The following is a 12892-nucleotide window of genomic DNA, read 5'->3' on the forward strand; positions in this document are numbered from 1 at the left end:
CGATAAAAATGACACCTCTTTATTCTGTAGGTCCATACAGTTAAAATGATACCCTACTTTTATAGGATTGATTTTGTCATACTTCTGAAAAAAATCATAACTACATGCAGGAAAATGTATACGTTTACAATTGTCATCTTCTGACCCCTATAACTTTTTTATTTTTTATATGGGGCGGTGTGAGGGCTCATTTTTTGCGCCGTGATCTGAAGTTTTTAGCGGTACCATTTTTGTATTGATCGGATTTTTTGATCGCTTTTTATTCATTTTTTCATGATATTAAAAGTGACCAAAAATACGTTATCTTTGACTTTGGAATTTTTTGGCACGTACGCCATTGACCGTGCGGTTTAATTAACGATATATTTTTAGAATTCTGACATTTACGCACACGGCGATACCACATATGTTTATTTTTATTTACACTGTTTTTTTTTTTAATGGGAAAAGGGGGGTGATTCAAACTTTTATTAGGGAAGGGGTTAAATGATCTTTGACGTGGCGAATGGGCTTGTACTTTTTGATCAAAATGTATACTAACAACCTGTTAGTGTTTGAAATTATGCTGAGAAGCAAGTAGATCAAATTACAAATGGTGGATGTGCGGCTGTGTTTCTCTTTTTGTGTTAAATGATCTTTATTCACTTTTTATTTTTTTTACAATTTTTTTGCAATGTTGTAGCTCCCATAGGGGACTATAACACTGCACACATTGATCTTTTACATTGTTTAATGGTTTCTCATAGGAAACCAGTGATCAATGATTCTGCCGCTTGACTGCTCATGCCTGGATCTCAGGCACTGAGCAGTCATTCGGCGTTCGGACACCAGGAGGCAAGGTAAGGGACCCTCCAGCTGTGTCACAGCTGTTCGGGATGCTGCGATTTCGCCGCAGCGATCCCGAACAGCCCCCTGAGATAGTCGGCAACATTTTAGTTTCACTTTAGACACGGCGTTCAACTTTGAACGCGCGTCTAAAAGGTTAATAGCGCTCGGCAGTGCCACGCCCTATTAGCCACGGGTCCCAGCCGTGGCCCGACCCGCTATGACGTGGGGCCACGTAGTACGTACACGCTCTGTGTACATTAACATTAACAGTCTTAAATCCACTTGAATAGCCTTTAAAACTACTTTAATACATTCCTAGGTCAAGAAGTGTTATACAGGGCTTTAGAGTTCTTAGGCAGTATTATTTATGTGCTTTATTTTTTAACTTTGGATGTTGTTAATAAACACATTGAAATAACATTTTTATAGTATATTGAATGTATTATATGTTCTATTTTTAAGATGTTTTACTTTAGTAAATGTTATTGCTACTCTTAGGATAAGAATGTAAGATGAACTCTGGATACAAATTTTGAAACACTGACACAGTCTACATTTATTTGTGATACCATGATGTTTGTAACACCTTAAGGGTGCATTCCCACAGGGCGTATACGCAGCGTATTTGACGCTGCGCAAAATTTACGTCAGCAGCGGGAAATACGCTGTGTATTCCTTGCTCACTATACACACAGGGCTTTCCGGCGGCAGCCCTATGTGTGCAGTGAGTTTTGGAGGCGGAGCAGCGCGTCACAGACACGCCGGCACACAGCCCTGCCTCTAAAACTCCCTGCACACATAGGGCTGCCGCCGGAAAGCCCTGTGTGTATAGTGAGCAAGGAATATGCAGCGTATTTCCCGCTGCTGCCGTCAATTTTGCGCAGCGTCAAATACGCTGCATATACGCCAGGTGGGAACGCACCCTAAAGGGCCACAGAATATATAAGGTTTAGGAATTGCTGAGACATTACATAATTACATTTTGAAACTTTTAATTTGTTGTTCTGTCATACCTATCTTGCTTATCCATCCAATTTCCACGTTCTTTATTTACAAGTAATGTTCATTCTTCATTTTCTATGTTTTCTCTTCTTATTTATATATCACTTTATTTAATGCGGCTATACAGTCTATGGTTAACAAAATATATTTCAATACTGGCCTAAGAAAATAATTATACATTTGCCTTTAGAAGCCTACTAGTTTGATGTGTGTTTACAATATGGAATAACATAGAGCAGAGAAGAATATAATTTTCTCCCTCCTATTAAGTAAATTTCCAAGCTGTTGGTGGTGTTTTCTTGAAACTCAATGAATATTCTGTTAAAATGTGACTATAGCTTTAAAGAGGTACTCCACTGGAAAACATTTTTTTTTTTAAATCAACTGGAGCCAGAAAGTTAAACAGATTTCTAAATTACTTCTATTTAAAAATTGTAACCCTTCCAGTACCTATCAGCTGCTCAGGAACTGTCCATTGAAGGAGCACATCCCCATAGCAAACACTCCTGCTCTGAACAGTTCCTAAAATTGACAGAGGTGTCACAGGAAGCACTGTGGTCAGACAGAAAGGAAATTCAAAAAGAAAATAACTTCCTGTGAAGTATATAGCAGCTGATAAGTACTTGAAGAATTTACGATTTTTAAATAGAAGTCATTTAAAAATCTGTTTAACATTCTGGTACCAGGTGATTTAAAAAAAAAATGTTTTCCAGGGGAGTACCCCTTTAATGGCACAAGACATTTTAACATCTCTACCAGTCTATTTTATTATTTTGTTTAGTAGCATCTCTCTCTACTGCAGGAATCCCCAACTAGTGGCCACATCTGCCTATGCTGTGCTGCTTGCAGACTGTTCTGTGTGGTGGGAATAGGCCCACATAATTTATGGGTCAAATACATGAGCTGTATGGCAATTAGTCAGCAGAAACAAGACATACTGTATACAACATGTATTATGACGGAATGACGTAACTGTTGTCAACTGACTGGCCGGGTGTTGTATAGACCCATGCTGTGGATAAGGGATAAGGTATTTTTCACTGGACACCCCATTAAATAGGATCTTTGAGATGTGACAGTTTTCATAGCTCAATTTGAAGAAGTTAAGGGATGAATTAAAGAGTATTGCATTTGAGATAATATAGAATACCTAGGCTTACTATGGTGTATAATCTCTACATGTTTTGTTTCATTTATGTGACTTTGGAGATAATCTAGAATGTGTATAGGACTGATGATTGTAATTTTTCCCATTACTGGAAGTTATATAGATGGCAATAGATGTAGACGTGAGCGGGTCATGTCAGTTAAACAACGGAATGGCTCACTTCCTTTACATAAACTATATATACTACCTGAGAAAGCTGGCTAGAAATCAGGGTTCTAATATATTATATATACTAGTCACGTTTGCGCTCACGCTTACAATGGGTTAACTGAGGGGAGTGACTTTACCCCGAAAGTAGGCTCTTCCCCCATGCGGTGTCACAGGGGGCAGTGTTTTAGGCAGACATAAGAGCGCTAACATGATGTTAAGCATGCCGGCGTTCTCACTAGCGCGCAGTACCGGGTAACACAGCGGGAACGCTGCCACTGCAGCGTCTGAGCATCGCTCCTATACTGTAAGTATGCTTTGCATATAGATATGACTAAAAGCGGAGGTACAGTAATGGCTAAGTGATCTAACAAGTCCACCCATGATATGTTTTGCTCTAGATAGCGCCGGTATCTTGAGGCTCCCGGGGGTCATGTGAGTAGATGTATAAACATGTATGGATCCTGTGTGTCATCTGAGGGGTAAGCAAGATAACTGAAAAGCAGCATGTCTTTTCTGTTCCCTCTTTCTTTCTTACAGGTCCATGGCTACGCAGTACCCCAGCGCGTAAATATATACATTAACGGGAGTGACTATGGTGACGCTACGGTTTTAATCCATTATGTTTCATTTAGGGGTCCATGAGTGCACACTGCACAGTGACCAGTGGTGTACACTTGGAGATTATTATCTGTATACACAGTTATGCACAGTTATGTCATATTAAATATAGTAACTATACCGACACAGGTGCCTCTATGCTTCCCCTGAGGAAGTAGGCAGTGTAAATATTCTATCTATACGCCTGCAGAAAGGAGTCGGGAGTGGGAAATTTGTGTAATATATGCATGGTGTACTGATCCTTCCATTTGCGTAACCAACGTAATCAATATGGTGATACATATATATGGTTGACCCCTATTGTAGAATTATTGGCCGTTGCAAGTGGACCAGAGTACAGTTGCTGTATCATTGGTGTACTGTCTACCCTTTGTATATAATTTCTGTATATGTTGGTATCCACTTTAATGACTTTTTGGTGTGATTTTAATGTATTATCAGTAAATGATAAGTTTTAGAGGCCCCTTTTTCCCAGTGGGATTTATATTTTCTGATAAATTAAAGAGAAAAGTAAAAATGCTTGGTTAAAATTACCACGTTCCAGCAATTATACAGGTCCTTTACTTTGTGTACGCATCACCGAAATGCCTAACAAGTCCCTAACAAAAGATTTGGTGCATTGGATGTGCCGATGAAAAGACTGTTCTGGGGAGACAAAAGAGACAAAATTTTTGGTTGTATTATTTTTCATTGAATTTGCAAAGGATTATGTAGGCAGAAGTCCTTATTGAATACATCTATTTGTACTCCGGTGGAAAACTTTTTTATTTTTTATTTTTTTATGAACTGGTGCCAGTAAGTTAAAAAGATTTGTAAATTACTTCTATTAAAAAATATTTACCCTTCCTGCACTTTTTAGCAGCTGTATGCTACAAAGGAAATTATTTTCTCTTTGAATTTCTTTTTTGTCTTGTCCACAGTGCTCTCTGCTGACACCCCTGTCCATGTCAGGAACTGTCCAGACCAGCATAGGTTTGCTATGGGGATTTTCTCCTGCTCTGGACAGTTCCTGATACAGGCATCAGGTGTCAGCAGAGAGCACTGTGGACAAGACAAAAAAGAAATTCAAAAAGAAAAGAATTTCCTCTGTAACATACAGCTGCTAAAAAAAAGGGTAAAGATTTTTTTAATAGAAGTAATTTACAAATCTGTTTAACTTTCTGGCACCATTTGAAAAAAATTCCACCAGAGTACCCCTTTAAGGGAAGACAGAGATTCTTTTCAAAACATTGAAGCAGGTAGCTTAAGGGAGACAGGGTAATAGAGGCCCATATGGGGTATTATTTGACAATATTTGGAATGTTTGTCACAAAAAATATACGGTAAAGGAAAGTGTTTGGAGTGAGTGGAAGTGTTTGTAAGTAGACGTTGTACCCCTTTGTGGCACAATCACAATTTGAAATCATTTTATAATAGTCCTGGTATGAAATTTTGGGAAGTGAAAGAGTAAAGTATGTTGGGCAATTGTTTTCTCAAGGCCAGAAGAATAAATTTGATTTGATTGAAGAATAATATGGGTTAAGAGATAACACTTTTTGGTATATTCAAATGCAGCATTCACATAGGAGCAGGGAGGAAATAAACATAAGATTAATGGTAGAATCCAATTTTTTTGTAGATCTTAAAGGGGTACTCAGGTGGAAAACTTATTTTGTTTAACAGAGAGTTAAACAGATTTGTAAATTACTTCTATTAAAAAATCTTAATCCTTCTAGTACATAGTAGCGGCTGTATACTACAGAGGAAATTATTTTCTTTTTGGATTTCTTTTCTGCCACGATCACAGTGCTCTCTGCTGACACCTCTGTCAATGTCAGGAACTGTCCAGAGCAGAAGAAAATCCCCATAGCAAACATATTCTGCTCTCGACAGTTCCTCAAATAGACAGAGGTGTCAGAAGAGAGCACTGTGGTCCTGACAAAAGAAATCCAAAAAGGAAATAATTTCCTCTGTAGTATACAGCCACTAATAAGTACTGGAAGGATTAAGATTTTTTTTTATAGAAGTCATTTACAAATCTGTTTAACTTTCCGGAACCAGTTGATAAAAAAAATAAAAATAAAGGTTTTCTACCTGAGTACCACTTTTATCTAAATTGTTGCTGAAAGAAATAACCACATTCCAGACAAGGATTAGAGAGTTATGAGTGAAAGATATGGGTTCTATTTCAGATAGAAAGTACAATAAATCATATAGGTGACAGCAAAACATATATAAGGGTACAGGTAAAGCCCTAATTTAAATACACAATGCTATTTCAGATAGAGTCTGGTGGTTATAAAATGTAAATCGAGGTGGTGCAACTGAGAATCATGTATAGGCTGTTTCATTCACTTTGTAGGGATAATTAAAAAGGTACTTGTGTGATGAGGAAGATGCAATTTTTTTTCCAATCTAATATGGGAGAGTTCCAATATTCAGCACCTCTGGTACCAAGCTATAGACAAAATTGGGACCAAAATATCAAAGGACATTAATGTCCCAGTCAAAATGTAGATACTGAACAATTGTTGAGGGTTTTTGAGCTTGTAATAGGCTGTTAATCTAACTTTCCTTCCATGCAGAACTCTTAAAGGTGAGAACAAAAAAAAAAAAACCTCCTAGTCATAAGGAATGAGAAAGGGTGACAGATAAGGTCAAAACATATGAATTTATTTTAGCCAAGGAAACTAAAAGAGGAGTGGCAGAGTATGAGAAACTGTGGAGGAATTGTAAAGTCAATTAAATAAGTATGAAGCAAACTGGTGAGGTGATTTAATTATTTGAAATTATTATTATTATTTTTTCTACAGGGGTGGGTATGTTGGGAGGTGATAAGAGAAAAAAACTTTTTATTAATAATGTATGCTTGTACTTTATGTGGGTTTGTTGAAATAAAATACACAAAACAAAGACATTTGAAGACAAAATGATACATTTTATGATGCAAGAACATAGGACTTAATATGTATTTAAAGGGGTACTCCCGTGGAAAACTTTTTTTTTTTTTTTTTTAATCAACTGGTGCCAGAAAGTTAAACAGATTTGTAAATTACTTCTATTAAAAAATCTTAATCTTTCAAGTACTTTTTAGGGTCTGTATAATACAGAGGAAATGCTTTTCTTTTTGTAACAAAGAGCTCTCTGCTGACATCATGACCACAGTGCTCTCTGCTGACATCTCTGTCCATTTTAGGAACTGTACAGAGCAGCATATGTTTGCTATGGGGATTTTCTCCTACTCTGGACAGTTCTTAAAAGGGACAGAAATGTCAGCAGAGAGCACTGTGGTCATGATGTCAGCAGAGAGCTCTGAGTCCCAAAAAGAAAACCATTTCCTCTGTAGTATTCAGCAGCTAATAAGTACTGGAAGGATTAAGATTTTTCAATAGAAGTAATTTACAAATCTGTTTAACTTTCTGGCACCAGTAGATAAAAAAAAAAAAAAAAAAAGTTTTCCAAGGAAGTACCCCTTTAAGCACATTATCAAAACTTCTTATAACCTGTGCCTAATTATCTTCTCTCTTCTGTATCTTGCCATGTGCTGCTAAATTACCATGCTCAATCCTGCTCTCTTTCCAACCCACCCCCTTTCTATCATCTATGTAGTCTATAGTCCTACAGCTGGACAGTTTTGTTGTTTTATCCCCTGCATATTTACGAGATGCACATGTGCTCAGAAATGCTTTTGACTTGATAATTGGATGACTCTCAAAAGATTGTCGCTACAAAATACTGTTAGTCCAATAAAAAGGTATTACAAGATAATGCAACATTCTATGATTTTTCATCTGCATCACTAGACCAATACACCTACTCCAAACTATTTACTGCATTATCAAAAGACTCCCAAGTATTCTAAAAAATAACAATAATAATACATATAATATGGATATTATTTTTGTGATAAAAAAGGGCTCTCAATATGTCATTAATGCTTGCTTTAAACCCTGTATAAATTTAGTGATGGTAATAATAATGCATAGAAATATTCCCATAATATTACCTGCATCTTTACAAATGTCAAGATTCTCAGTTTATAATTAGAATGAGATCACAGTTTTTGCATTTGATCATATGGGATGCTGTACAGAAATCTATTCTGTTCTTGACATTCAATATGCCAAAGGAATACAAACTAGGACTGTAGGTCTGAACAGTTGTATTTAATTTAGGAAATCATTATAGTAAGAGCAGTTGACATATCCTTGTCCTCTTTTCCTTCTGTTCCGTTCTGTTAATGTTGGTATGTTTTCTCAACTGTTGTTTTAGGCTGAAAGCAAAGGATTTTGCATGCTTTTAGCCAATTATGCTGACAATTCCATCCCATTTACATCTCAGGACTGTCATTAAAGTTTTGACTATGCTGTGGCATATCTAGTGAAAGAGACTGCTGTCTGAACTCATCACATTAAAAGCCCTAAAGTAAAAGAATTAATGTGTAACTCACAATACGAAGAAGTGGTTGTATTTGTAGAGAAATTTTGCTGAAACATTATTGAATCAGAGTAGCACTCCAACTGCAGTGACCCGTACTGTCTACAGCCAGTCGGATTACACGTCATTCTTGTGTATTTCATTCGCATGAAAACACTGCATTCAATAGTTCCATATGCATTTGCATCTTTCTCTATGAAAAGATAAAATGTTACTATAATGACAGTAATTTATTTTTATCTTGAGCAGCTATCACAATGCATAACAAATCTAGAAGTAAAACAACTAGATACTATATAGCAGGGGTATTCAATTAAAATTTGGTCCAATTAGAGAAAATTTCTCAAGTAAAAGTCTTGAAAAATCATAATGACTTACTTGAATTATCATTTAGTACCGTGGTCTGTAGGTAGAAGCCCCCCTTGTAGGTAATAGTAGCCCCCTATAGGTACAAGTAGACCCCTGTGGATAGCAGTAGCCTCCTCTGTAGACAGTAACAGCCCCCCTGTAGGCAGTAACAGCCCCCCTGTAGGTAGTAACAGCCCCCCTGTAGGTAGTAACAGCCCCCCTGTAGGTTGTAGCAGCCCCCTGTAGGGAATCAATGGAGAAAAAGAGACATGGTCACACATCTACATCTTGCACAAAGATTCTGTGCTTCCCAGCATATATATATATAAATTTAACAGGCCATTAGTGTACATTATGATCATAACGTGCAGGCCTGCTAGAAACGTCACAGCCACATGTGTGTAGGGGGTCCCAAACATAAAATGGCCACACAGCACCACACCAGTGTGAAGAGATTGAAAAGCTCACTCACTATGTGCTCCCGAGTCAGAGGATTGGAAGATTGCAAGGAACAGCCCCCTGTAGATAGCAGTAGCCCACCTGTAGGTAGTAACAGCCCCCCTCTAAGTAGTAGCAGCCCCCTGTAGATAGTAGTAAACTCCCCTGTAAGTAATAACCGCTCTCCGCAGCCCCAATGTACATAGTAGTAGAAGCAGCAGCAGCAGCATCCCGGAAGTAACAGCCCCACTGTAACACAGTAACATAGCTCATAAGGTTGAAAAAAAGACAAAGGTCCATCAAGTTCAACCTATAGCTCTACTGTGTTGATCAAAAGGAATGCACAAAATCTTTCTGAGACTGATGCCAAATTCCTTCTCGACTCAAAATATGATCCCTAGATCAGAATAGATCCCTAGATCAATGTTCTGTCCCTTTTTTCTAAATTAAATAACCCCAATTTTGATCATTTTTCTGGGTACTATAGTCCTCCCAATTCATATATTACTCCGGTAGCCCGTTTTTAAGCTCTCTTCCCTTCCACTATATATTTCTTTTAGGCTCCTATCACACTATGATATTCTTGCGTTTAAATTTCCGTTACCAATGTGCGTTGAAAAATATTTTCAAATTACTTTACAACGTCCGTTATAAAATCCCATTCAAGTCTGTGGGATTTAATGATCATCCGTATTTATCTTTTTTATTCCGTCACTAATAATGTCCGTTAAGGGCGATCGAAGATTCGTAGGAACATGCACTAATTTTTCCTCCGTAACTACAAACGGATAAATTAACGTCCGTTACTATTTAACATTTAAGTCAATGGCGTGATGGACGTTAGCACATACATCCGTTATTGTCCGTTATTGTAACAGATGTAAAAAAGCCCCCCAAAATTTGTAATGCAGTTTCTCCTGACTACGGAGATACCCCATATGTGGGCGCAAAGTGCTCTGGGGGCACACAACAAGGCCCAGAAGGGAGAGTGCACCATGTACATTTGAGGTGATTTGCACAGGGGTGGCTGATTGTTACAGCGGTTTTGACAAACGCAAAAAAAACAAAACCCCACATGTGGCCCCATTTCGGAAACTACACCCCTCACTGAATGTAATGAGGGGTACAGTGAGAATTTACACCCCACTGGTGTCTGAGATCTTTGGAACAGTGGGCTGTGCAAATTAAAACTTTTGTATAGCCCACTGTTCCAAAGATCTGACAGACACCAGTGGGGGGTAAATGCTCATTGTACCCCTTGTTACGTTCCTCAAGGGGTCTAGTTTCCAAAATGGTATGCCATGTGGGGGTTATTTTGCTGTCCTGGCACCATAGGGGCTTCCTAAATGTGACATGCCCCCCAAGCAAAATTTGCTCTCAAAAAGCCATGATTCCTTCTCTTCTGAGCATTGTAGTTCGCCTGTAGCGCACTTCAGGGCAACTTATGGGGTACCTCCATACTCAGAAGAGATGGGGTTACAAATTTTGGGGGGTATTTTCTGCTATTAACCCTTGCAAAAATGTGAAATTTGGGGGGAAACACACATTTTAGTGAAATTTTTTTTTTACATATGCAAAAGTCGGGAAACACCTGTGGGGTATTAAGGCTCACTTAATTCCTTGTTACGTTCCTCAAGGGGTCTAGTTTCCAAAATGGTATGGCATGTTTTTTTTTTGCTGTTCTGGCACCATAGGGGCTTCCTAAATGCAACATGCCCCCCAAAAACCATTTCTGAAAAACCTACTCTCCAAAATCCCCTTGTTGCTCCTTCGCTTCTGAGCCCTCCGAACACTTTACATAGACATATGAGGTATGTGCTTACTCGAGAGAAATTGGGCTACAAATACAAGAATACATTTTCTCCTTTTACCCCTTGTAAAAATTCAAATATTGGGTCTACAAGAACATGCGAGTGTAAAAAATGAAGATTGTGAATTTTCTCCTTCCCTTTGCTGCTATTCCTGTGAAACACCTAAAGGGTTAAAATGCTGACTGAATGTCATTTTGAATATTTTGGGGGGTGCAGTTTTTATAATGGGGTCATTTGTGGGGTATTTCTAAGATGAAGACCCTTCAAATCCACTTCAAACCTGAACTGGTCCCTGAAAAATAGTGAGTTTGAAAATTTTGTGAAAAATTGGAAAATTGCTGCTGAACTTTGAAGCCCTCTGGTGTCTTCCAAAAGTAAAAACACGTCAATTTTATGATTCAAACATAAAGTAGACATATTGCATATGTGAATAAAAAAAATTATTTGGAATATCCATTTTCCTTACAAGCAGAGAGCTTCAAAGTTGGAAAAATGCTAAATTTTCAAATTTTTTATCAAATTTTGGGATTTTTCACCAAGAAAGGATGTAAGTTACCACAAAATTTTACCACTATGTTAAAGTACAATATGTCACAAAAAAACAATCTCGGAATCAGAATGATAACTAAAAGCATTCCAGAGTTATTAATGTTTAAAGTGACAGTGGTCAGATGTTCAAAGAATGGCCGGGTCCTAAGGTGTAAAATGGCTGGCTCCTTAAGGGGTTAATATCAAAATATATATTTACAAAAATGATGTTTTTATTTTTCTATATTCAGATTGTACAAGAGGAATCATCCCCCTCATCATCGGATGAAAACGACATGGGGCGAAGGCCTGCCAGATCCACAGCGAGTGTACTTTAAAAAATAAAAAATAAAAATTTTTATTGAATTGGATTTTTTATAATGTTTGCACTGTATTGTTCATTGTATGATTATTTTATTTGTATTCAGTATTTAAAACAGTTTTCATTTTTTATAGCCACATCAACATAGGAGCAAGGAAAGCTCTGGAACTAGGTCCAGAATGTCCCAATCAAAAAAGGTGATTTATTATTGTCAATGTTTGACATCATATTTGTTAAATTAATTATAATACATTTTTTTTTATTCATTATTTCAACAGAAACATTTTCCAGAAAGGAGGGAAACATCTGAGGAACACAGTGACCATACAAGTAGCCCAAGTGTGAGAATTTTTAATCTTTTTTTTTTCTTTTTTTCAAAATGTTTGTATTTTATATAAAAATGTTTTTTTTTTTTGCTTTTATAGGCAGCAGATTGAAAACTATTTTTATTTTTTATAGCCACATCAACATAGGAGCAAGGAAAGCTCAGGCACTGTGTCCAAAAAGTCCCAATCAAAAAAGGTGATTTATCTCTCTTATTGTCAATGTTTGACATCATATTTGTTAATTTAATTTCAATAAATTTTTTTTTATTCATTATTTCAACAGAAACATGTTCCAGAAAGAAGGGAAACATCTGAGGAACACAGTGACAAGAGATGAGCGAACTTACAGTAAATTCGATTCATCACGAACTTCTCGGCGCGGTAATTGAGGACTTATCCTGTATAAATTAGTTCAGCTTTTAGGTGCTCCCGTGGGCTGGAAAAGGTGGATACAGTCCTAGGAGACTCTTTCCTATGACTGTATCCATCTTTTCCAGCCCTCCGGAGCACCTAAAAGCTGAACTAATTTATGCAGGATAAGTCATCAACTGCCGAGCAGAGAAGTTCATGACGAATCGAATTTACTGTAAGTTCGCTCATCTCTAACAGTGACCATACAAGTAGCCCAAGTGTGAGTATTTTTTATCCTTTCTTTTTCAAAATGTTTGTATTTTATTTTTAATGTATTTATTTTTTCTTTTATAGGCAGCAGATAGTGGTGATAGGACATATATACCAGCAGAGGAATCCGAGGAGGAAACTGTCCCTCATATATCGGCCCCCCAAGCCTCCAAGGAGCCTTCCAAAGAGCCTGAACCAGTATGTATTCTTCAATTTATATATGTATATATATGTATATGTGTGTGTGTGTATATATATATATATATATATATATATATATATTTATATATTAATTTTAAATAGCGTCCCGCACCAA

General features: G+C 37.2%; 1 protein-coding gene across 1 annotated transcript in view; it reads left to right on the top strand.

Moving 5' to 3' along the window:
* LOC130274556 (vitellogenin-A2-like) overlaps positions 1 to 12292 on the top strand; it is a 37431-nt gene extending 25139 nt beyond the window's left edge. The window contains exons 2-6 of the mRNA XM_056522995.1: positions 11559 to 11636; positions 11764 to 11826; positions 11908 to 11970; positions 12089 to 12151; positions 12239 to 12292. Coding sequence (XP_056378970.1) covers positions 11559 to 11636; positions 11764 to 11826; positions 11908 to 11970; positions 12089 to 12151; positions 12239 to 12292 — 321 coding nt within the window. The remainder of the gene's footprint in view (positions 1 to 11558; positions 11637 to 11763; positions 11827 to 11907; positions 11971 to 12088; positions 12152 to 12238) is intronic.
* Positions 12293 to 12892: the final 600 nt, after the last annotated feature.

This window comes from Hyla sarda, chromosome 5, assembly GCF_029499605.1.
Source record: "Hyla sarda isolate aHylSar1 chromosome 5, aHylSar1.hap1, whole genome shotgun sequence".
Taxonomy (NCBI): Eukaryota; Metazoa; Chordata; class Amphibia; order Anura; family Hylidae; genus Hyla; species Hyla sarda.